Below are 26,591 nucleotides of genomic sequence, written 5' to 3'. Positions count from 1 at the left end.
AGAACTGGACTGTCTATGCCCTAATTCCCGTACAAACGATCCAGTTTTTGGAAGAAATAACGCCAAAACTAACGAATCATACTTTTCACGTGGACTGGGAGTGCAGATGTCAACATTAAACTCCCGTGAACAACGACAATGCAGACAATAACTTTAACGTTCCACTCTCTCGTATCCCACTCCACCACCGCCGCTTATGACATTTACATAGGTAATTGTTAATGCATAGAACATCATTAGCATCGTGTCTAGACGTTTGTCAAATATCCTACAGTGAGTGGAACACTGCATACAATCTATGCTGCAATATCTAACTAATCATCAATACCCTTTGTTCGACAGAGAATTGAGAATTATGTTCGTGGAGAAATCAGACAACCTTTGGTTGTATATGGACCCTCAGGCTGCGGTAAAACGTCCATAGTAGCCATGGCAGCTACGAAGACACGTCAATGGTTGGGCGGCAAATGTAACGTCGTATTGAGGTAAATTACACACGGCAAGTTGGCAACCAAGTGGAATCAAGTGCGAATCTAAATTAAATGACACTGAACTAAAACTCATTAACAAACTTAATTTGCAATTAAAAAAAAAGGCATCGAATAGTCACACATAGTTCATGTTCATATATTACTACTTCATGTACATATATACTACTTCACGTTCATATATACTACTTCATGTTCATATATACTACTCCATGCTCATATATACTACTTCACGTTCATATATACTACTTCATGCTCATATATACTACTATATTCATATATATATACTACTTCATGTTCATATATACTACTTTATATTCATATATACACTACTTCACGTTCATATATACTTCATGTTCATATATACTACTTCGCGTTCATATATACTACTTCATGCTCATACATACTACTTCATATTCATATATATACTACTTCATGCTCATACATACTACTTCATATTCACATATATACTACTTCACGTTCATATATATACTACTTCATATTCATATATATACTACTTCATGTTCATAAATACCACTTCACGTTCATATATATATACTACTTCATATTCATATATATATACTACTTCATGTTCATATATACTACTTCATATTCATATATATACTACTTTACGTTCATATATACTACTTCACGTTCATATATATACTACTTCATGTTCATATACTACTTCATGCTTATATATAGTACTTCATATTCTTATATATACTACTTCATGTTCATATATACTACTTCTTATTCATATATATACTACTTCTCATGCTCATATAAACCATGTTTACAATTATTCAGGTTCCTGGGAACTACTCCAGACAGTACCATGATATATCGATTGCTGACTAGTTTATGTCAGCAGATTTGTAAAGTATGCGGAGAGGATGCCCAGATTCCTGAGGTAATTTTTTTTTCACATAGCCAACATCCTTGTTTTATATTCGGACAAATAGACACCTTATAAATTAAATAACAATGGAGTAGTATTTAGGAACATGCTCTTTGTGAATATTAAACAGCAGTATTTGTTTATGTAAAGTATATCAGAGCCGTAAAAGAAAACAAATCATAATATGACCAGTGAATAAAACTATAATAACCACTCACTTACACATGTAAGAAAAAGTAAAAATAAATAAATTACATTTCGTCAATTATAAACAAAATATGTCTTCGATTTTAGAGTACGAAGGAGTTGAAAGATTTTTTTCAAAGATGTCTTACTCTGACGAAAGATGATCAGAAAATTGTTATCTTTCTGGATTCACTGGACCAGCTGAATCCACATGGTAAGTGAAGTTCAAGTGAAATGACAATCACAAAATACTCATTGGCCCAGTTATTTGTACATGGTATCTTTATCACTGATCTCACTGAGCTCGATCGAGATATTTCACAATATTTCCTACTACTTACATTTTTTTGTATGTCAATATCAATTTGTAGATGGTGCAAGACAACTCACTTGGCTACCAAGACAGCTGCCACCAAATGTGAAATTGATAGTTTCCACTTTACCAGAGGATGAACATACCTGTTTCCCGTTATTACAGGTAACGCATTATTCAATCTTAACACCGAAACTCAAGGCGTTGGAGTTCATCAAATGAGTTTTTCTTCCCGGATGTGATAATTAGAGGGAGTAATTTTGTTATTCGCAGGCAATCATCAAGGAGGATGGGCTGTTCGTGCCAGTACCACAATTACGCCAAAATGAAATGCAATATATTCTCCAAGGTTGGCTGAAGTCGTGCAATCGTACACTGTTACAAGAACAAATGGACTGTGTAATTACCGCATTCCGCAACTGCCCTCTACCCTTGTATCTTAAACTGAGTTTTGATGAGTCATGTAGATGGCGCTCGTACACTCCAATGAACGAAACCCAGCTGGAGAAGAGTGTCCGTGGCGTAATCAATTCATTGTTCGAACGAATTGAGAAAGAACGTGGTTTGGTACTCGTGACACGTGCATTAGGGTATATAACAGCAGGTAAGAACCAGTCACACGGCGCATGCAGTGTCACAGGATGTTCAGACAGTCAGAGGAGAAGCACCTTACAATGACGCCATTGCCGCATTGCATTATGGAATATATGTGCATGTATAACCACTGGCTCAGAGAAGGCGCCCAAAAAACCGCCACTGTAGTGCAACATACAGACACCAAATAACGTAAAACTTTTATTTCCAACCAGCTCGTAGTGGCTTATCTGAAATCGAAATAGAAGATATACTTTCTTGCGATGATGACGTATTGAAAGAAGTCTACCAGTACTGGACACCACCAGTCCGACGTCTACCACCGTTGTTATGGGTACGATTGCGTTCACATCTCTCGTCGTACCTTGTGGAAAGAGGGGCAGATGGTTCACGTGTTATATATTGGTATCACCGGCAATTCATCGAAGCAGCAAAGCAGCGGTATTTGAATAACAATGCACAGAAGAAAACCATACACTCTGGACTGGCTGACTTCTTTATTGGAAAATGGGCCAATGGTGAGAACTCCTCTTTTATTATATGCATGTGAAAAAATAAAGGAACGGCAATAAAAAAACACACAAACAAACAAATAATATTGCGATATAATCTTTTATGTATGTAATTTGTTTTATAGGAGTTAAAAAGAAGTACACCAATAAACAAGGACAGGAAGAAGAGGCAGATCGACACGTCGCAGCTCAACCACTGTCGTTTACAGAGACAAGTTTTAATCTCCGTAAATTGAATGAGTTGCCTTTGCATCTGATAGAGAGTAATAACTTAACGTCATTGAAGAAAGAAGTACTATGCAACATGAATTGGTTATCGGCGAAGTTGTCAGCAACAAAACTCAGGTAAAACAAATTGAGTTTGAATTAAATGCTTCATGAGCAGCACAGGAGGTATATATAACCCCTCCTCATATAAACATCCCTGCGACCGCTTTTGTATATTTAGTAATAAATTATTAGTTGTAAATTATTCCCTATGAATATATACAGTTATTGACGATTGCAATTGGCCTATATTAACATCTTGTTCTTTATTCATTATTCTAATAACATGATTTAATGTTCTTTCACCAGGGATGTTCTAGACGATTTTAATGGTGCCGTGGAAACATTTACAGATGAGGATATCACAAATATAAAAGAGACCTTACAACTTTCAGAGGAAGGCTTGCTACTGGGCCCGTCTCAGTTGCCAGGCCAATTACTTGCTCGTATGTCTGCGGTAGGCTACTATCATATTTTGTCATCATATACATTATGTTCAATAACAACACAGACATTAATTATAAAGGCTTAATAAACTGGAGACTCCGTTATCTTACTTACTTAGTTATTCTATATTCCATTCTAGGACTCTACAGGGTTGTTAGAGGAAGCTAGGAAGGGAAATTCTTTCCGCTATTTGTTACCATCACATATATGTCTAACACGACCTGGTGGTCCCCTGGTTCATACCATGACTGGACATACAGAGAAGGTATCAGCTTTAAGGATCTCAATGAATGGAGAGTTTGCTGTCACAGGTATAGTGATTGCATCATATGTAAATCTGACAACCTATATCCCACTTTTACAAATATTTCATGTGGACATTCTATTTTAATGTAAATATAAATAAAGATGTCTCTTTTCACGTTTGCAGCTGGTTATGATGGTAACATAAACATCTGGAGAATCAGTGACGGACTCCTGGAGCGTAGCATTGAAGAAGTCGGGGAAGACATTGATGACATACAGTTTTGTGACAACGAGAAGTACATTGTGGCTACCACTGCCATGGGATGTTGTATTTACCGATTCCAGAATGGTGAATTAATTAATGAAATTGCGAAAGATTCAACAGAGGACCTAAGCCGTCCAACAAACATCTTCTGTGTGAAGTCAAAAGCTTTCATTGTAGGGTTTGGTTATGTAAAAATGATAGATTTTGAAGTTAGCTCTGAGCCTCAGATTATCGAAGGTGATGTCGCATCAGAGTTGGGAAATGCACCGACTGTGTACTCTGAAACTATGTTTGGCGTGACTGATGAGCTCGTGGCATTCAAAGACCCATCGCATAAATTATTTACAATTGCAGACACAGGCAACCAACTTGCGCTAGTGAGGAGGGCGAGAATATTCAAAGAAGATGATGATGAGGGAATACGTTTGTTGACCAGTACACAAAATGGGGATATCCTGTTTACATCTAAACCGTCCAATAAACTGTTGCTGTATGACGTTAGAAATGATGTCATGCTGAAAAGTGTTTTTCTTGATGCTGTTAACGAAGATCCGCCAATTTACAACAGATTGTGCAGATCGCTTGCTGGTCCGTACTTCATAGGGATGACTTCAAACAACGCAATAATGTGGAATATGGAAACTGCAGACCAATTACAAATACTTCCCGGATTCAAAGTTCGATCTGTGGTGTCCACACAAGGGCACATTCTCATTGCAAGCTGCTATGACGACCATAGTGTGAGAGTGTGGGATTCAACACGACAGAGAGACACCATGGACAATACGAACATTTCAAAATTAGGCAGTCCAAGTGAGAAATTCGTCCAAATTCAAAATTTTTATAAATCATCAAATCAGAGTGAGTTTGCTACAATATCTGTAGTAGATGAGAATTGTGTACGCTACAGTATCTGGTCTTTAAATACCGGAGTACCGGAAAGAAGTTACACAGCTGACAATATACCCTTTGACAACTCTGGACGAAATCTTCTACATTGTCTAGATTCAAGCAAGGGATGTTGCAGAATCGGTGATGGTGACGAGAAGACACTCAGTGTTGTAAAATTTGATAATTGGAGTAATTATCACAAATGCGGAGAAGGCAAGACCTCACAGTATCTCTTCTGTGCTCTTGTCAGTGAAGGCAGAGAGATCCTTGCAGGGAGCCCTTTTGAGAGAGATATTCTTCTGTTCGGTGTTGAAAATGGAGAGCTGATCGAATGTCTTTCTCCAAACACAAATGAGAACTGTTATCAAATGACAACCAATCGGCATGGAACCACAGCTGTCCTTCACTTTCACTCTCATGGATTACAAATATGGAGCATTGCAGAAAGAAAAGTGCTGTTCCGTATTACCACCACGACAAAGACGTCTGACATTGAATACATACTGTCAGCAGATGGTAGATACATGGTCGTAAACACACCTTGTTCAATTCATGCAAACGATGGTGAACGAGACATTAAGATGAATTCTGTGATAGAAATAATAAAAGGTGAGACTGGAAAACTATATATTTTTATTTTGATACATGTCAAAGTCAATATGAAAGTTTCCAAATGATTGTGTTGATAATGACTGGTAATATTTGTACATTTCAGATCCCGGGAAAATTACATTAACAATGGTAATCACAACAACAAACAATGCATCCCTCATACTTTGTTTAATGTCTTGTTATATAGTATGACATCAATTATTTATGTTTTCCAGAAGCGATATGTTATGTTATACCAAGCACTGAGAAAGTAAAAGGCTTCATCGGAGAAAACAACAAGATAGTTACATCAAACAATGAGTTATGGAACGTATGGTCAATTGAAAAAGGTATGCTTGGAATCGTAAATATATCTCGCATTGTATTGTCAAGAGAGTACAACATTCACATTAGTGGATACACGTCCCTTAACTTTGTGTACGTCTTTCATCTTAGATTGCAGAACGGTATATCGAAAGGTGTATATTGGAATCATTGATGACCATCAAAGAGCATCTCTGATGATTGATTTTTTGATATACGACCGTAATGAAAAATATAAATAGTTTTGCTTGTGTATCTTGGAATTATACTTGTTACACAGTTAACATTACTTCTTCGCTCTCCAGGACAACTAATTCAAAGCTGGAAGATGCCAACTGCAATGCACAATTGTGTGATTGTTGATGCAGAGAAGGGCAGCCATGTCCTTCTTTCGTCAGAGGATAGAGTAAAGAAATCAGTTATGTTATTAGACGTGGATCAAGGAGAAGTCATTACCAGCTTTACTTTTGACAACCGGGTACGTACCTGAGTGAATACCGATTTCAAAGAACTGTGACATGCACACTACCTTGTCCTCCAAATACAAATAAATTGCCGAATGAATGATTTTGAAGTTGCCATTTGTTCAATCACATTTCTCTATGGCTTTTTTTAACCAGGAAACAATATTCCTGTTTACGATTATGCATGTTTATTTTGTTAATATTTGCTTAGCCAGCGGATGATCTTGTGGGACATGTCGAGCACGTACACAATTGACTATATGGTGCTTTTCTCTGGTAATGTGTAGTTTATAATATTTTTTTCTAATCATACGTTACGTGTACTGATTACAGATAGACAAATGTATACTGTCAGGTTCGGGACGAGTTGTGTCTGCAATAATTGATGGAGAGTTGGTGTCTCTTCGGCTTGTTGGTAAGAACATTCCGGTAAGTGTAGATAAAATAAATATCTGAATGAAATTTTGACTGCACTTTTCGTATCAGACATTGTAGTTCTGATGGGTTTTCTCAATGTTTATGGATATTTATTGTAATTATAAACATTCAAACATCACTATACTTTCGTATTCTACTTTTCTTTACCCAATAAAGGCATTCTAAGAGACGAACAACGCTGAAAACAGAAGATAACAAGGCGTGGCTACTCAATTCGACTGACGATTCAAGGTTCCGAGAATAAATGACTTACTTGGAATAGCGAAGAGATGCTTACCTTTATGGTTGACCTGTAATATGCAATATTGTGTTTCTCACATCTTAAAAAAAGAATTCTCCGTCTGTGAATAATCTATTCTCGGATTTGCTAAAATTTAAATTACTTAATTGAATACATGTTTCAAAATGCTCGTTTTAACTTTTTAATGTCAGACTACTCTGCATTGAATGTTTCATTATATAATCTAATTACAAGTAATTACATTAAACCTGCAGGTGTGGGACCATTATACTCACTGTACAAATTCAGTGTTGAAAACAAAATAGTTTACACGCGTTCTATACGTTACATGACGCTTTTATAAAGTAAACAATTGGAAATCATTATATCTCAAGAACTTAAATTAACAACAGCTAAAGTCATACCCCAATACAACATCTCAGAAAACACTCCACACCTCCAATACCGTGGGAGATTTTTTTAGCTGTTTCTTATTGTACAATGTATGTTGGTTATAATACTCGATTTACTGTTAACTCTGTTACTATTTAAAGTGTAGCTTGGCTCATTAAATTAATGCAAAGTGAACTTACATCATGAACTTCACATTTTACTTGTCATCGTTATTTTGACATTAAATTCTGTCCTTACTAATAATATATTCTTTTGTGCGCATTTTTTTTTAATGTGTTACGTGATGGAAACTAGATAATGTTTAATGCACAACAGTATTTATAAAAAAACACATATTACCGTGTGAAAAAAAGTGCATTTACTATGCAGCATGCGAAGAAGTTCGTAATATAGTATATTTGCTATGACTAGTGGAATAGGATTTATCGAGGGCATAAGACCATGTTTAATTCTACGTTGTACAATTCATAGTTTCTTTACACGAAATGCGATTTAACAGATACATTACAATAGGGAACATCAAAATACATTAATAGTGTAAACGTTGTAGCTAATAGTGTTACATATTTCATATTTATTATTCAACAACCATGGTCTTTATTGCGTATTTTCTTTTCAACAACACACGCAGCACTATCCGCATGGTGGTAAACATAAAACGGCCACATACAATGATTTAAAAGTACCTAACTATTTGTCACCACCGTGAGTGCAACTCAAAGGGTATAGCGCCACCAAGCGATCAATTCAAATATAATTACACGTCAATGTGTGGGTTTATTGATTTTTGTTTCGTCCAGGTTGTTGCCGCGGTGGTATTACAAGTCATTGGTCATGTGATCAAAATTACCCATATGACATCATTCACGTCTCACTTCGACGCTGTATAACACACACATACGGTGTAGAGCGTTTTCGTGCTTTTACGCTACCATACACAGACCGATTACGTTGCTGACATAAATAAGGTATGTAGTTTTGGGAAGCTGAGCAAATATGAAAGTTACATTGCCATTTACATTATTCCCAGGATTTCTTTGTAAGTCAGTGTCAGAGGGGATTTCCCGGGTTATTACCCACTATTAATTCGAATTGTAGTCATGCATGTCTCGCTGAGGCATGAGTCCGATAACTGTTTTGGTTTCAAAGCCAGCAAGTACAGTACAAATAGTGAACTAACTGGGATATTTATCAATATTCATTTTGTAATAAGCCATATAGACCCCATGTATGATAAAGTACGAGCGGACGTTTTAGATTAAATGACGACTAATTCACCCCTTTCAATGTGAACACGTACTGAAACTCCAGATTGACCCTTGGACCCTTGATTACAATAACAATAACAATAATATATATATATATTCCAGATCGTCACGGGCGTTTGGTCACCATGGAAACGGTGACAGATACAGTTCCAGTAAGGGGTATTTCTAAAAAGCGCAACAATGTGGTCGACAGTCAACGACGTAAACCAGACAAGACTGAGAATCAAAATTGGTAAAAATGCTAAAGATCATAAATATATTGTTTTAGTTCTTTTAAAGTAGGCATACTTTTTTCATTCCTGGGGGGGGGGGGACTTGCTAGTATCTTATAATAGTGATTGGCCGTATGTCCGTTTTATGGCATTTTTAGGCAACAAAAACAATGTGAAAAATTGCAAAATATGTGATGTAGTGTGGTGCGGTGCAATATATTGACATACATCAATGCACTTACATTAAAGTAGCGTGAAGGGAAATTTTTACTTCTTTCTTGATTTTTCAAAAATTGAAAAAAAACGGTTACTTTAGTCCTTGATACATCATCCCGGGTTTTCAAAAGATCGAAATTGCGAAATAACGTTGCTCAAATTAGTGTTTTAAAACGCTAGCAGAAAATACTACAGCTGCCGATTCGTGGATATTTGCATAATGTTTATCTTTGGGAGGGTTTAAATGATAACATCTTATCTGCATACTCTGTTGTTGACGATTCTGATATAACGGGTGATAAGCTTCCTGACGTAAACAATCCTTGTTTATCTAACGTCCATTATCAGCATTATTTCCAGTCGAGACTTCGTCAGAGAAACATGGTCATACAGTACTCATTTCAGCCAACCTTCCACGTTATAATCGCGTTTCTTTCGCTCGCTCGCTCATTGAAAACACCGACCGCTCATCCAAACACTGATCACTGGCACATAAGTGGTCGAAATGGTGGTTTTGATAGTGAAGTCTGAACATACAACCGCTCTTCAAATGGAAATCACAAGTATGAGGTTTGACCTGGGCGCGACTTGCACTGATTACCGCTGGTGACTCATTCGATACCTTCCAATAACATGAAAATTACATAATTAAAGCTTGGAAACGTCTCAGTTTCAGTCAAAGTCGCCATCTTTGTTTATATGAGACCCATATATCTCGCACATGCGCAGCGCGACGACTACCGCGCTTTAACTATTATTAGATTCTGAACGACACTTCAAATCTATAAGCTGTATGACACTTGTAGCGTGGAAGCAACTGAACTGGGACCTCTTGTTACGTATGTTGGGTGTTTGTTCTAGATGTAATATTTTATTTTAATGAGACAGTTACGTGAAAAAACACATAGGTAACTCCTTTTGACAAAGCAGAGAAACGAGGAAATGTTAATGATTTATTTCAAAAATAACGATACCAATACCACGTCGGTCCACAAGTAAGGTAAAATTTGACATCAAATTTTCAAAATTAAGTCACGATCAGTGAATGAGCTCGGTCTATACGTACCGTAAAACTATTCCCACTGAAAAATTATTTCGACTAAAAACTGCCACATGCCCTGAAAAAATCGAACAGAGCTTGACATGTATGAATAATTTATTGGGCTTCAAAAAAAACCGTGTAAAATTTAGTTATTCACACGGGGCTGAAAATAATCGACCCTACTCGGTTTACTTTATTTCACAACTTGCAAAAAAACTGATTCGCCGTTGACTCTAATGTATCTCAGGCCATTTCTTTTCTCTTTGAACAGAGGTCAAATCCCATCCGTTTGTCAAAATATACCGATGTTTTTCAGTGAATAATTTTGAAGCCTGTCACAGCACAAACAACTATGTGAATCGACACCACGAACAGCTCTAGCTCTGTTGTAGTTTTGCGATGTAAAATAAAATACATATTATACAATAATAATACTTAATTATTTGGGGTTTCAGCCCACAAATTACGGGACATGATCCCCATGAATTATGGTCAATGCTTGTCCTCTCCAGGACGTCGGGATCGACGCCCGTCCTAAACTCAGTATGAAGAAACCAACGGGGATCGATATTCCAAACAAATTATTGGGACACGGTCGACAGACTTTCCAAACAATCAAAATCATCAACGAAAGACGATATTTTTCTAGATATTTACAAACATACTGTCATGACAAACATAGGTAAATTTAACAAATACACAAAGGTGTACTATATTAGGTTTTATTTTAGGCTATTTTCTTTCATTCAGCCCACGCATGGAACTGCTATCTAGCTTCATGGTCCTTCAGTTTGTCTTCGCCTCGGAGGAAAACAACAATAATTATACAAAACACATAACGAAGACTCAATCAGGAGAGAAAACCCAGACAAGTATTTCGTACTTGTGTTGAAATACATTTTGTATTTCACGTCAGAATATTGTTTAAAATAAAATATTTATTCCAAGACAAATCGAGGTCAAATGGTCGGATTGCGTGCATATAATTATAGATAGTTAAAACAAAACGTATTTGAACCTTTGTCGGCTGTTCAATATCTATAAAAAACAGAAAGACACTTATAAAACAATGTGAACCTCGGAAATTGTTGGGGTTTGCGCGGTCGAAAATCAAGCGGAAATTGTCCGGCTGAATTCAACAAGCGGTCCCAAAAGCGAGAAAAAAAAGGCGATTGAAAAGCGGAAGCGGGTGGGAGGTTGTGCGAAATGAGTACTGTAACTTTGCGCAACTTTCTTTAAAATCGTTTTATTTTCCAAGTCAATATTCCATTTTACTAATACCATTTTTTCTAACGCAATGGCGAGGAAAAGAAAAAAAGCATTGACAGACGAGGCAAAGAAAACTGAAATCTGCCACTGAGTGATGCAGAATGGTTCGAAAATGACGATGAGGTTGAACTATCCACATCCACGCGAAAAATTTTACGACTACTTGACCTATTACGACAACGATATATATGATATAGAAAATCTGTTGCTCATCGACATCAGCCAAATAAACAAAGTAATCGTTTCCGTTTACACAGAGAGCGTGTGCCCATCTAATTTTCCGTTGACACTGCCGTTTTAGTTTCTATCCTCAGCAGTGGTTTCAATCCATTCACACAGCTTTGCGTTTTTTCTCTTACAAAATAATATACACGTTTTTTTGGAGTTTAAAGTAATAAATTTAGTCATTACAAATTATACTCGCTAATGACGAAGGAAGAACGTGACATCGATATAGTAGTGTCAAAAACAGTGAAAAATGTAATCTTCATACTAATTTTGCATAACGAAATTGGTAATCGCTCTGTTATCTACTGTAAGCTCTACGGGTTATTCCGTAACTGATATATATTTACCCAGCATTTTGTATTTTTTCAACAATAATTCACGAGCAATAATTAAAGAAGGGACTGTTTTTCAAACATTATCAGAGACACTTGAAGGATTAGCTTGTTTGTAAACTGTCAGCGTATACAGTGGGATAGTAATGTTTGTCAGAGGATTATCCCTCGTTGTTCATGTGCATAACAATGGAAACCCGAACGTTCCTGGAGTACAGACTCAAGTGCCAGCAGTTTTCTTCATTTTTCACGCTCGAGCTTGAAATTATTCTATGATATCAGTGGTTAATATTTTTGGCCATTTTTATTGTATATCTATAATTATGCAGCAAATCTACAGTGTTTCATTATTCAAAACTGTTTTTCGCGTTTTTGGGACTCACAACTCATTGGGACCGCCGCCAAATCAGTTGCGCTCGGACAAGGACATTCAAATTCGCACTTAACGTTCACAAGACAATAGTTGTGTGAAATATGTCTGGGTTTTATAAGGAAATGTTTTGTCACAGAATAATAGTCTGTTAAAGGTGCCAAGTATGAAACAATTAGGGAACAAAAAACAAATCAGAGACGCATTTCAATGGACTTGATTACAGACAATGCCTTGCGCAAATTTCACCCGGTAATTCTGCACTGTACTCTCGCAATCGCGGACTTAGTCATTTTACAAGGTTTTCCATTTTTGTGATTACATAAACATTGACTCTCCAGTTTGTGCGAACTTATTCCTCTATACTTAGGCTTTTGAAATATATACGCTAAATTACGGTTCTGAATGAGACAATAGACAGAGAATGCTTTAATCAAAACGTCATCAAACCCTTCTCGCTACAATCGAGGGTTATACTTGTACACACAAAGGAAAGATTATGATGACAATATATCATATGATATGATATTCATTGTGATTTGTTATGTTTTAATAACAGTGCTTGTAGCGATGAAGTAGATACCATATGTAATTACAACATGGAACACCCACGGAGGGGATGCGCAATAATCATCAATAACAAAAATTTCGAAAATATGGAACAGCGTAACGGAACGGAAGTGGATGCACACAGTCTGAAAACAACATTCGACAAGCTGGCATTTGACGTGGATGAACACACCGACTTGAGTAAAGCTGACATGGTGGCAACTATAAAGCAAAGTAAATTGTGTTCTTATATTATAGATTTGGATTTAAATATATTAACATAACTCATTAATACGGATTATTGTTCAATATTGTGATTTATTCCATTACAATTTATGTACAAACCGAACAGTTCATATCATATAAGAGTTGGTAATATTGTCAAATATTAAAAAAAGAAGAACAATAAAAAACATATCAATTGTTTTTTGACTTTGTTTTTGAATTGTTTTTGTGTTATTTGTTTTTGACAATGGGGTTTACGTTTATGCATTATATGCAATATCTAGACAATTTTAACTCGTGATCTACATAAGAAGTCACATTTAATATTAAATACACCATACGTCACATTCTTTTTATTCTCCAGGCTACTACTCATGGAGAGACCCAGTACACGGTTCGTGGTTCATTCAGTCCCTATGTCACGTGTTACAGAAGTACAGTGAAACTAGGTCCATGCAAGATATGCTGACCATTGTGACCAACCGTGTAGCTTCACTGTACGAGACCAGTAACAAACAGAAAAAATATGATAAAAAGAAACAAGTTCCTTCAATGAATACTACATTGACAAAACGATTATTCTTTCACCAAAAAAGTAAGTCTATGCCATTTGAGGACATATCGTTTATATATTTTTGTTCAGGAGCAGACCATTTGAAGCGTGTTGTTGGTGACTGAATTCTGAGTGTGTATTCGATTGACATCTATATGCAATGGTACATTCGTTTGGGAAGTATATATATAACTGCTCCTGGAAATGATACATGTTATTTTTTTTATCAGGGAAATTAATATTTATAATATTAGCCCAGTAACAATTGCAATACATATACCATAACTAGTATGTGCACTATGTTAGTAGCACTGTGCAGAAGATGTATGATACCTGGTTGATTTCTCCACAGGGGCTATGTGGCAACTGTTCGTTAAAGACCTAAATAATAAAACTACAGTTATAGACATTACTAAGGTACGTCATACTAATTAAACTTGTAGCTCGCCTGTATGAACGCTAATAAGATATACATAGTAAATGTTGTTGTCAAATCGAATTCTCAATGGCACAGTTCAATTCAATTCAGAAGGCACAGTGTGTTTATTACGGCATTTAGTGGTTTATCTGTGATATATTTGATTGGTTAATATTTTTCATGGTCATTTTGAAGAAACTGTGTGTGCTATATAAGTGTATAGTGTAGTGTTAGAAGTTACACATTCTATGCATGTTCCAAACTATCACTAATCTCCGTCAGTAATTTTTCACAAGTCTGTGTGTTGTTAATGACTTATATCACCTTCAATTGATTTCAGGATGCAACCATTGACGAGCTTATGGATAAAATAAGTAAGGCCGTTGGAATACACTGTGAAGAGTTGCTTGTTATATGTGGTACAAAGCAACTTGCATATGGCCTTGGAGAACATTTAAGTGATTACAATATACAAAATGAGAGCACGTTATTTGTGGTAATGCGTTTAAAAGGAGGCTAAATGTGCCAGAAATGGAAATGTATCAATCAAAAAACTTTGAATGGACAATATTTACATTTAGACTTTGAAAAATATTATACACTTCTTCATGATACACTCAATTTGAATAACAAACAATGCGAGACCAAAGCGAAACACTTGCTATTCTGCGTCAAGTCTTTCCTACCATCAAAGTTAGATGTTAGGTAGTGACTAAATTGCCTTCCTGGCAAAATATCATATAAATGCATGTATGTTCATTAGTTCTGTTTAAATTTATAATTGATAATAAAATATTAATACAGTTTATTTGGTAAATGTTCTCGACCAGTTTCGAATTTGATATTGTTTATGTTTTGATTATTTTGAAAGACTAAAGAAATACCACTATTCTTCTGTTGAGAAAATGAGTTTATCTTTAAATTACAAAAGTTGAACTTATGGCTGAAAGTTTAGAACATGGTAGCATACATGTATCGGTGCCAATTATGCATAAAAATGGTTGTCATGGCAACATAAGTGAAAATATGCATATTTGTGTTTTTCTACCAAATAATAAAATTTCCTTATATTGTACAAATTTATTGATGTTCTGTTGACAACACAAAAAGTTTCATTCTATTTTTAACGACTAAACTAACGATTTAAATTGTTTTACGTTTTTGACAATATCTTCACTTTATCTTTATTTGTACTATAATAACTTCCATTATTATAAATCATATACATGAGTAATATGCACATCGAACATTTTAACTAATTCACATCAGTATTTCTCGTATTATAGATCACAACAGTGGATATGATGTCACACTTTACCTACAATCCTTTGCTAAATAATCAAGATGTCGGATTTCATAAACTGATGAAAAGTTGATATAAGAAACTGTAAATTGCATTTATGGAGCAATTTCTTTAGAGAGCATTATGTTTTTTGGCTTGAAATATTGGGTAATATTTTTATATTGATTTTTGTTGCATTTCCAGCAAATAGTTCCCAAACAATGATAAATCTATGGGATTGGATATACCTTTCAGCTGGCTTCACATGCATAGTTCAAGCCTGCCTAACCGGTGCTTATACCAGGATTTAGTTACAGCACCTAGACGGTCTGTGGTTACAGCTTCATGTTCCTAGTAATCGCACGAAATTGACATTACAATAGAAAATAAAAGACTGGCACTCCCATGCAATTATTAGCAAGTGAAATTCCTTGGATTGAAACATAGATTTTGAAGTTACTGATGTAGGCAATGAATAACTTCAAGTTGGCATAAAAACGAGGTAGTTTATTTATAATCAGTTTACGTTCGTTGTCATATAATTTGTTTATTTCAATTTCTCCTGAAGTCAAATAGAATACACTGGTGAAAGGATGTTTTGGGGATGTAGTGTATATGGAGGGGTAAGGATGGGTGTCATATAATTTGTTTATTTCCAACTCTCGTGAAGTCACATAGAATTTCACTTAATTTATTTTCGCTGAAAAGATTTCAAGCATTACGCGTGGATCGTGTGTCAAGTCTCAATAGAGTATGAGGGAATTGGCATTTTCACTGGAATTTATAAATTAGCGGAAAAACATTTTCAGTGAAAAGTATTCATATTATTACATATGTACTGCAGTATATTTTGATTCGTCCCTGAAATCAAAATTGGTATTTCCACACCCCATATGCAAATGAGGTCAAACAGAGTAGAAATAAACAATATTTAGAAGTACCATATTTTACGCTTGGGGTACATGAATATACTTGCCGAGTGAAATGAAATTTGAACAACAGTGATGGTACTTTTAGGCAGTCACTTATTTTGACTAAAACTAATTTGCATATCAACCATGGAATAATGTTTTCGGTATTTTCACGGTCGATATGCAAATGAACATGGTATTGGCGATCCGCTCCACTAGGACTGCACTTAAAATAACTTTTGTGTGTGTGATTTCCAGTTTTTTCACGATTTAATTCCTTTTTTTTGGCTTGGCCGATTTCGCTCAAACTTGGCAGGTAGATCACACCTTCATCCTACTATTAGGAAAAATTGGGAAAAAAATGTTGGTCCACCGTTGCTATAGCAACAGCCAAAAAAACTGATTTTTGGATAGCTTCGCGCCAAATGTATCTCCTCCTTCAAATTTAGGATACAACACCTCAGACATAGCTCATTCTACTCAGCTTGAGTGGGGGCACAAGTTACTATTTGAATCTTTTTTCATTAATTTTCCATAAACTTGACACCAAAGTTTGGGTAACTGTTCACAAGTAATGGTTTTTTAACTGTTTTTTGTTTTTTTTTGCCTGGGCCGATTTGGTTCAAACTTGGCAAGCAAGTCACACCATTACTCTAGTTAGGTTGTAAAATCTGAAAACAAATTCTGGCCCACCGTTTCCATGGCAACAGCCAAAAACAGATTTTGTGAATACCTTCGCGCCAAATGTATCTCACTAAACATTTCTATGATAAAACAGCACGGACGTAGCTCATTCTACTCAGCTTGAGTGTGGGCAAAAATTACTGTTTTTTATATCTATTTTCATTACCGAGAAAATTAACCCTGACGTTGGGGCAACTTTTCACCAGCAACGGCTTTTAACTGCTCTGTAATTTTTTTTTGTCTTGGCTGATTTTGTTTATACTTGACAGGCAGGTCGTGCCATCACTAATTGGAAAAACAACCCTGGTCTACCGCTACCATGGCAACAGCTAACAACTTTTTTGAACACTTTTGCCCAATTTTTTTCCCTTCTACTAGTCTTGTAATAGCAGTGTTCAAATGATCATGCCTTTTATTTTGACTACGTTACACACCGGTAAGAGATCACCAGTGCCACATTGTTACACTGTATCAATGTAATTTCAACGCAACTTTGAATGAAATGTAAATGCTGCCTCCAATCTAGAAATTACTATCGCAAAACGGTTGGAAATAATAAATTTAACAGCAGAATACGCCCTAGCAATAAAATAAAATGATTCTAAAGACTAAATGTTTTTTTTTGCGAACTTCGTATATGGTGCCCAGTTTTAGTTAGTTATTCAGTTTTAGTTTTAGTTAGCTTCATGTTGCTTGTTTTTTTATCTTTTCTTTCTGAGCGGAGCGGATCGCCAAACAGCCTACCGGCTTGTTTCCACTGGCAACCGAACTATTTTTATTTTGTAAACAAATTTTCGTCTGCTATTTTTATCCGGTTCAAATCGTTCAGCAACATTTTTGGCATAATAGGTGTACATCACATGGAATACTACGATTGTAAGAACTTGATGTCTGTTGGCTACCTAGAAACTGAGTTTTATAAACCCTGAAGGTCTCTCGAAAGGTCCCAACATCAAAGTACCAGGTTTCTGCTGGCGACGTTGCGGCGTTACCAGTTCCAAATAAAGATTATCAACGCCAAATGAGCAACATTTTAACCGGAAATCAAGATTCCTTCAATCCACGGCTAGCAAGCGACATCACAAGCGAAGTTGTAGCGTGCAGCTCAGCGACGAACGCTGACGACGTAAGTCATCCCATCAGTGGAGTACCGCACGGCATGTTTGCCAATGCACAATTTTGTGGAGGAACTTGTAATTTCAACATAAATTTAAACTACGTATGACTGACTTCGAAACGCTCCACCGAGATCGGACAGCGCCCTATCGTGCCAACCCTTCACCATTGTATTCAAACGAATCACGTGGTGCGATGTTACATTCTCATTCAAACCCGGGATTCAAACATTAGGGGCGTTTCAGTTAAAAAACACCGCAAATCATGCAAATTCAACATTTTCAAACCAGTATACTAAAACAGAAATGTTCAGCGATGCAACAGAAGGATAGATATTACTTTTCAGTATGCACATCTTTGTTGATACTATTCCTCACATATTCTACTCCCAATTATTCCTTCATAAAATGAAATAGCCTCTTTCCACTAGAAATTTTGAGTAAAATCACGTGACAGGCTGTTAACATACTCTTCCGCCGGTCTGGCAAACGTGTTTAATTTCCCAGTGGGAGTGAAAGTAGTTCGACTCTGCCATTAAAAAATGGGGGTGTTTTCAGCAAAAAACGAATAACACTGAAGTGAACACAATACACTGAATTTCAGAACAAATCTCGCATTAGTTACAGCAGCAGAATACCACAGAAATATCAGACGAAACATGAAAACACTATATATTGTATTTCGGCCTGAACCCTCTCTATTGCAAGTCCAGAAATTACACCCATATGTGCAACCATTTCCCACCTTGGTATCACTCACCCCTTAAAACAAACTCTTAATACCACACTGAATCGTTTGGTAATCATACTGGCCCTAGTGTCTTAGACAAAGTACTATACATACATAGCAAAACTACAGAAACCTTGCCCGCAAGGGACTAGTTGATACAACTCGTTCAGTTAAGACCAAGAATTGGCTAAATGTTCTACACTTTTTCTACTTAATCTCTTCGCATTACGCTCTTTCTAAAGCTGTTGTATAAATTTCTTCTTTAATTTCATTGGATTTTTCTCATTCTCTATATTTTTCCTACTTATTTTCTTTTAATATCTCAAATTGTGAGATATTTCGTCCCGTTATTTTCCTTTTTCTTAACTCTGATTGGCGATAACATTGATCTTTACGATTCTGTTTCATATATTGTTTTGTATATTCTCTCTTACGATCAATAACACCAGCTTTCTCATGCCTTTTTTATTTCATCAAGCTCAATTTGCCTGTGTAATTCTTTACTTAACACATCATATTGAAGAGAGAACTAACAGCAGCCTTATTTTGAACATAATGTTTCACATCAGTAGACAAATCTTGCCATGTTACATGATTCTTTGCTGAAATTGGTGGATTCATAAGAATTACTATTTATTTCTATCAACTCATAAAATAGCATGCAAGTCTGTTCTTTTAAAACTTTTTTGATATCAATAAGTGTTACACTTAGTGTATTTAATTTATACCAGGTATTATCAGATGCTTTAATACATAAGGCATAGTAATGTAATGGATTAGACTGAGTACTATTACACCATATAACTTGTATGAAGTATTACCATAGTAACTGTTGCTTACATACTCAGACATGTTTAAATTTATTGAATAACTGACAACTGTTTCTATTTCATTCCCAAAATTTGAAAAACGTTTACAGTGTCATGAACTTCTTTGCAATGACTACACGAATGTTCACGTCTTGTTTCTTCACTAAAATAATCGTAAAAACCTTGCGAAATAGAAACTGGTTCACTATAACTATAATATGTGATAGGAAGTTGTAAAACAGTAAACAGACTAACAATCTGATCTATATGTGTTATTATAGATACCCATAGATATACTTTGTAAAGTTTGTACTGGCATATTATTGATGTTTACGCCATATTGTTCTAATATGTCAACATTATTCACAAGAACGTCATGGGAATCATTTTTCAAAAAAGGATTAAATAGTTCTGTAACCATGCTGCACTATTAAAACTGTTGTTACCCGAAAACATCTGGATTATAAATGATTCCCATTTACATAAACACGGTGTTTAAATTCTCCTGCATTCATGAGTTTTCAATTTGGTAAGAATGTGGTTTACAAATGCTGGAGTATGTAATACTTGTATAATATCATTTTGATAACGTGTAAGTTCAATGTTTTGTAAACCAGCACCAGGGAGTCCGTTTATAACATCTAACCAATCAGTACATACAATATTATTATTATTTTGATACAGGTGAAAGTGGTTTAGTAATATTAATTGCATTACATCTGAAGATATTTCTCTTTGATTTGTCTGTCAATTTTGGGCATTATTTAGACCATAAAATTATCAACTTTATGGGTAACAACATCTAATTCCATATGCGGAAATATTTCCTATTATTTATTTACTGCTGAAGCTGTGACTTTTGTTCACGTTTTAGTCTAAAACTTTTTTTCTTAATCAAGGCATTCTAAATAATGATAATATTAAAATGACACTTATATAATTATATGCTTTATAGCAACTTATAGTATAATAATATTATGTGAACTATATCTTATTGTACATTTACAGTAGCAAATTTGGAAAACTTGCACTTAGTTTGTATCCCTCACTGAACAATGAGGACGAGTACTGAGTACAACAGTAGAATAGTATCTTGTAATGTTTAGCAAACTAAGTAAACTAAAAGAATGTGTTTGTACTGACAACAGTATCAAGCTCAAGGTAAAACAATCAATGCCTAGCTCACAGTAAAACTGTCAAGCAATTGTTGACAACTATATTTGAATATATATCTTGACCAGATCTAATTGCCATACAATGACTTCTCACAAAGGTCAAATGTTAACTAAAGTATAAATAACAAAGGCATTTTCTAATAATGAACATACTTAGTCAGACATTGGAAATGAAATGACATATATAGTTGAACAAAGTTAACACACTAGTATATGCAAATTAGAAAATGCTGCTCAGTGAAAAATAATAACAACTACTATATATGCCAACTTATAGTATTAAATTATTAATCTACAAATCGATGACAGTACCAATACATATAAAGGACAAGTGTAATGGTTTTAAACACTGCAGCTATTTGAGAAGAGTACTGCTCACAGTATATACTGTCAAGCACATGTTGACAAAAATGTAAATAAACATTGAACAGATCTAATTGCCATACAGTGACTTCACACAAACGTCAAATATTAACTAGAGTAAAAACAAAGGCATTTTTCTATAATGAACTTAAGATGGCACTGGTACCAATAAGCGATAATGTATACGTAATCACACAACAATGTAAAATTCTAAAGGATTTCAAAACAACATTCATTTTCTGGTTAAATCCTGATACAGATTAGGGGGATTGAATAACTTTTCACAACAATTATGTTTTAACTGAAAAAATAATTACTCCATACGTCATTAATTATGATGAAAAGGGGACCAATATTGAACTTGCTTACTCTTACACCTTTGTTAATACAAATAATATAAATTTGGAGTTATCGCGTCCACAATTCAAAAGTCAACAACAACGTTGACAACAACGTCGCCAAAAGCTTCAAGCTTCTGCTTACTATACCTTACCATTCGTTTACACTACACAAATAATGTAAAATTGTTCACTTATGCACAATTGATAATATAGTTTAAACAATAATCAAGTTATATGGTATGTTCACAATACAAATTGTGAACGATGACATCGGAAATATAGGACGGCAACACATATCATAATTAGAAAATCGTTAAGTATATAACTGGACACTTAGTGATTTGGTCATAGTGTTAACAAATGTGTATTTTGATTCTTACAATATTAGAAATTTCCAGAAAAAACAAACAAACAATCTACAAACAAAATAATCCATAAATATTAAATGTTGATGCGTTCATTGATTCCAGCACCAACTGGACTATTTTGTGTATATTGTGTACGATACTACTGCATGCCGGGAACTTTGGTTTGGATTTCAGCAACACGGCATTTACTATTGTAGGTACCACACTGATAACTACCGCTTGAATTAGGTTTCGTCAAACAGATGAAGCAGAACTTCTGGCCACATGGGCACACCATATGCTTACATGCCGTCTCATGCTCAATCAACATTCCACAGCTTGGGCAGGCACGACGAGATGGACATTGTGTTACGCCAACAATGCATTTTTTGGGGCATTCGCGAAGAATCTTCAAACGTGGGTCTTCACCACTGCAGCTGCTGTTGCCACAGACAACGACACTGGAGACATCCTTCCATTCATGCAAGCAATACCAACAGAATTCAAACTTGATTTCCGTTGCACTACATAACACGCATACCACGCGTCGAGCCTTAACATCTACTCTCTCACATAGGGATTTGCACTTCGGACATTCTTGAATGCCCTGAGCTCTTCGAAGGTAATTGCTTGATATCTTGGTCTCAAACTCTTTTTTTTCGCTCGGTGTAAGCACTGCTAGTCGCCGGATGTCTACATATGCCCACTCTTTACCACAGTACACACTATCAGGGCTTATGTATGGGCAGCGAAATATGAATTTACCAGCAGTTAGTAAGTTTTTACAATATGCTGTAAGCGATTCGGGTCCGATGGCGTGGCCACAAGGCATCTTCGCTCTCTTGTTGTCGGGATCATCATTCCATGTAATCATATCGGGCGCATCTGTCAGCTCTACGCTATCATCAAGCTCCTTCGGTTCATCCTTATACCCGCCAATTAGACGCAAAACGACGAACAAGTTAGAGTAGTTTTCAATGTTATAGTCAGTCAGTCGTTTGCCCCTTCCGTACTCGAGCTGTTTACCGACATACAAAACTCGCTGTGCTTCAACTGTAATACTATTTAGTTCACTGTTCACTGTTCCACTGTTGCATCCTGTTAACGGAAAATTAATTAATTAAATTAATTATTGCAAAGATTCTAAAACATAAAATATTAAATTAAAAGTGGAAAAATGAAAGCAATTAAAAATAATAAAACAAATAAATAAATAAGACTCTGCAAGTAGTCGAACACATAATACAATCATGTCTCCATGACAACCGAATCCAGACCACCTAAATTAGTACAATACTGTTGAGTTATCTTGCTAACAAACAAACAAACAAGCCGGTAGGCTGGTTGGCGATCCGCTCCGCTCAAAAACAAGCAACATGTTTTTGGCTGTTTCCATGGTGTGACATAAACGTGAAGCTAACGTCGGTTTATAACTAATACGAAGTTCGCAAACACCATTCAGTCTTTAGAAGTCACTTAGTTTATTACTAGGACCACAGTCACTCTCCCAGTAGAGTGACTGTGCTAGGACGTATTCTGCTGTTACATTTATTATTTCCAACCGTTTTGCGATAGCATTTTCTAGAATGAAGCGTTTCCTGTAAATGCTGGAAAGCGAAATAATGAAATAACGAAATGGTAAATATTTACCTAAATTGCAGTGTGTTGACCTTCATAACAATATACTTCATAATGCAAAACACTAGTCTGATTCATATTTTATGTGTATTAATTTATTCATCAATTTTCGTGACTGACAGTACTGCCAAAATTTTAGTCAAAAAAAACCGCAACTGGTGAAACGGAAGAGCATCGCCAGGCGATGGACGCAGGGCTCTTTGGCAACGACCGCATAGAGGTCAAAATACGCGTTCTATTTTTACACGTTAAATTTGGCTCTTCCGTTTCGCCCCTCCGGAATGTTCTACTTTCGCAGCCTAATCGCAGGTTTTTCGAAAAACGTCGAAAAAACACAAGAATTAGTAGAAATGTTCCTGTTTTGGGCGGATTATTGATAGAGAATAATGTCTTTATTACAAAAATGCTGAAAAAAACGTGAGTTGTTGCCTTAGTTATTTTTGTATTGGCGAAAAACTGCGAACTCGGCAAATTTGGTTGCACAACTTCCCTTTATCATATACACCCAGCGACACCGATGCCAGCTGACTGTGCACAAAACTGGTAGGAGGTAATACATTTGGGGCGAAAGTATTCAAAAATCAGTTTTTGGATGTTGCAATGGCAGTGGTGGGCCAGGATTTTTTTCCAATTAGTGACGGCACGAGCCGTTGCTGTTGAAAAGTTACCCCAACTTTGGGGTCAAATTTCTCAGTAATGAAAATAGATATCACAAATTCAAATAGTAACTTTGTGCCCACACTCAAGCTGAGTAGAATGAGCTATGTCTGAAGTGTTTTATCCCAAATTTGTAGGAGGAGATACATTTGGCGCGAAGCTATCAAAAAATCAGTTTTTTGGCTGTTGCTATGGCAATGGTGGGCCAAAACATTTTTTCAGATTTTTCCTTATAACTAGGGTGAAGGTGTGACCTACCTGCCAAGTTTGAAAGAAATCGGTCAAGCCAAAAAAATCACAGAAGAAATCATACGTGAAAACACTGGAAATGTACACACACAGACACACACACAAAACGACAAAAGTGATTATAAGGGCAATCCTAGCGGAGCGGATCGCCAACAAAAGTGATTATAAGGGCAATCCTAGCGGAGCGGATCGCCAACAAAAGTGATTATAAGGGCAATCCTAGCGGAGCGGATCGCCAATAATGTTGAACATTTCATATCATTTACATTGAAAAGCATACAGCTAGGGATGTAAGCGATGTTTTATAAATATACATTTTTTATAAATCATAATAACTAGTAATATTCAAATTGACCAATGCAGAAACAACGTGGTGATGTCATCGGGAGCTTTTATCAATATTAATGAGTCAGTTCAACGTCATCCAATCGGCAAGCCCATAATTTTGAGTGGACGATCACAGTTGCTATGTTACTTGACGAATTGTGCACGCATTGTGGACGCAGACAATGTGGAGCTCTCGAGCCAATCATAGTAAAACCTTTGATAAAAGCTGATGATCGGTATTTACAAATTGTCATAACTATGTTTAGAAACTAACATACAGCTTTTTGTATCTCACTGTGTAAATGTCTAATAAAGTGACAATCACTTGAAGTTCTGTCACAGATTAACACAACAGAGTCGCAGTCTGTATTCAATAGTAGTCTGCCCGTAACGAACATTTACATCAAAGTCAAATACTTTCAGCAGAAGGGACACATAGGATGTTACAGCATAATACGAGTAGCACTGATTGATATCAACACTCTGCAAACGTGGGGATAGAGATACCATGGCGAACATGCAAGGAAACCATGAAACATACCTTGTGAATGGCAATCACAGATGTTTTACCCTTGATTCCGATTATAAATAGCTGATACGTCACGGTGTTTTTCGACATGGTTATTTTCAGTCAGTTTGTTGTAGCCCTGCACTCAAAACGACTTTATGTAACGAGTAATGCCGCAGACTGTTCACGTAGATATTCGCGTCACAGCATTTCACTTATTAGGTGAATTTCCCAGCCGATTTACTCCCGTGCTCTTGATACATACCAATGTATTATTGTGCGTACGAATAAGTTCGGGCTGCCCGAGTGAGTCGAAGGTTATCAGCCTAGCCCACAATATAGATATTTACTTATAAGTGATATTAGTGATCAGACCGAGGCGTCATGAAAATCCCCTTTTTAAATATAGCATCTATTCTCTGAGCAGGTTATCAGCCTGGATCACAGTAGGAATATTTACTGATAAACGATATTAGTGATCAGACCCAGGCGTCATGAAAATCCCCCGTTCTAATTATAGCATCTATTCTCTGAGCAGGTTATCAGCCTGGACCACAGTAGGAATATTTACTGATAAACGATATTAGTGATCAGGCCACGGCGTCATGAAAATCCCCCGTTCTAATTATAGCATCTATTCTCTGGTTATCAGCCTGGACAACAGTAGGAATATTTACTGATAAACGATATTAGTGATCAGGCCACGGCGTCATGAAAATCCCCCGTTCTAATTATAGCATCTATTCTCTGAGCAGGTTATCAGCCTGGACCACAGTAGGAATATTTACTGATAAACGATATTAGTGATCAGGCCACGGCGTCATGAAAATCCCCCGTTCTAATTATAGCATCTATTCTCTGAGCAGGTTATCAGCCTGGACCACAGTAGGAATATTTACTGATAAACGATATTAGTGATCAGGCCACGGCGTCATGAAAAACCCCCGTTCTAATTATAGCATCTATTCTCTGAGCAGGTTATCAGCCTGGATCACAGTAGGAATATTTACTGATAAACGATATTAGTGATCAGGCCACGGCGTCATGAAAATCCCCCGTTCTAATTATAGCATCTATTCTCTGAGCAGGTTATCAGCCTGGACCACAGTAGGAATATTTACTGATAAACGATATTAGTGATCAGGCCACGGCGTCATGAAAAACCCCCGTTCTAATTATAGCATCTATTCTCTGAGCAGGTTATCAGCCTGG

At 36.1% G+C, this 26,591-nt stretch overlaps 2 protein-coding genes and 1 pseudogene across 4 annotated transcripts in view; 2 read left to right on the top strand and 1 right to left on the bottom strand.

Annotated features, from left to right (window-relative positions):
• LOC102808924 (NACHT domain- and WD repeat-containing protein 1-like) overlaps nucleotides 1–7,806 on the top strand; it is a 46,287-nt gene extending 38,481 nt beyond the window's left edge. For both annotated transcript variants that reach the window (XM_085496948.1, XM_085496949.1), the window contains 14 exons: nucleotides 343–485; nucleotides 1,299–1,401; nucleotides 1,684–1,789; nucleotides 1,947–2,053; nucleotides 2,162–2,492; nucleotides 2,698–3,000; nucleotides 3,120–3,339; nucleotides 3,571–3,718; nucleotides 3,848–4,019; nucleotides 4,139–5,719; nucleotides 5,938–6,051; nucleotides 6,331–6,503; nucleotides 6,823–6,918; nucleotides 7,084–7,806. In XM_085496948.1, the coding sequence (XP_085353074.1) occupies nucleotides 343–485; nucleotides 1,299–1,401; nucleotides 1,684–1,789; nucleotides 1,947–2,053; nucleotides 2,162–2,492; nucleotides 2,698–3,000; nucleotides 3,120–3,339; nucleotides 3,571–3,718; nucleotides 3,848–4,019; nucleotides 4,139–5,719; nucleotides 5,938–6,051; nucleotides 6,331–6,503; nucleotides 6,823–6,918; nucleotides 7,084–7,092 (3,606 nt within the window). In that variant the 3' untranslated portion in view covers nucleotides 7,093–7,806. The remainder of the gene's footprint in view (nucleotides 1–342; nucleotides 486–1,298; nucleotides 1,402–1,683; nucleotides 1,790–1,946; nucleotides 2,054–2,161; nucleotides 2,493–2,697; nucleotides 3,001–3,119; nucleotides 3,340–3,570; nucleotides 3,719–3,847; nucleotides 4,020–4,138; nucleotides 5,720–5,937; nucleotides 6,052–6,330; nucleotides 6,504–6,822; nucleotides 6,919–7,083) is intronic.
• A 518-nt stretch (nucleotides 7,807–8,324) lies between these two features.
• LOC144350059 (caspase-3-like) lies at nucleotides 8,325–15,936 on the top strand. Its single transcript, XM_085496947.1, has 6 exons — nucleotides 8,325–8,529; nucleotides 8,932–9,061; nucleotides 13,058–13,281; nucleotides 13,637–13,867; nucleotides 14,178–14,242; nucleotides 14,584–15,936. The coding sequence occupies exons 2-6, from the start codon at nucleotides 8,955–8,957 to the stop codon at nucleotides 14,761–14,763; spliced, it is 807 nt and encodes a 268-aa protein (XP_085353073.1). The 5' UTR covers nucleotides 8,325–8,529; nucleotides 8,932–8,954; the 3' UTR covers nucleotides 14,764–15,936.
• A 3,479-nt stretch (nucleotides 15,937–19,415) lies between these two features.
• LOC100376507 (uncharacterized) lies at nucleotides 19,416–25,709 on the bottom strand (annotated as a pseudogene). The gene is made up of 2 exons (XR_014928968.1): nucleotides 25,413–25,709; nucleotides 19,416–23,098 (listed from the first exon to the last, which is right to left on the bottom strand). The product of XR_014928968.1 is annotated as an uncharacterized LOC100376507 (transcript).
• Nucleotides 25,710–26,591: the final 882 nt, after the last annotated feature.

This window comes from Saccoglossus kowalevskii, chromosome 3, assembly GCF_978046115.1.
Source record: "Saccoglossus kowalevskii chromosome 3, keSacKowa6.1, whole genome shotgun sequence".
In the NCBI taxonomy this organism is placed as follows: Eukaryota; Metazoa; Hemichordata; class Enteropneusta; family Harrimaniidae; genus Saccoglossus; species Saccoglossus kowalevskii.
This window is presented reverse-complemented; position numbering and strand designations above follow the sequence as displayed.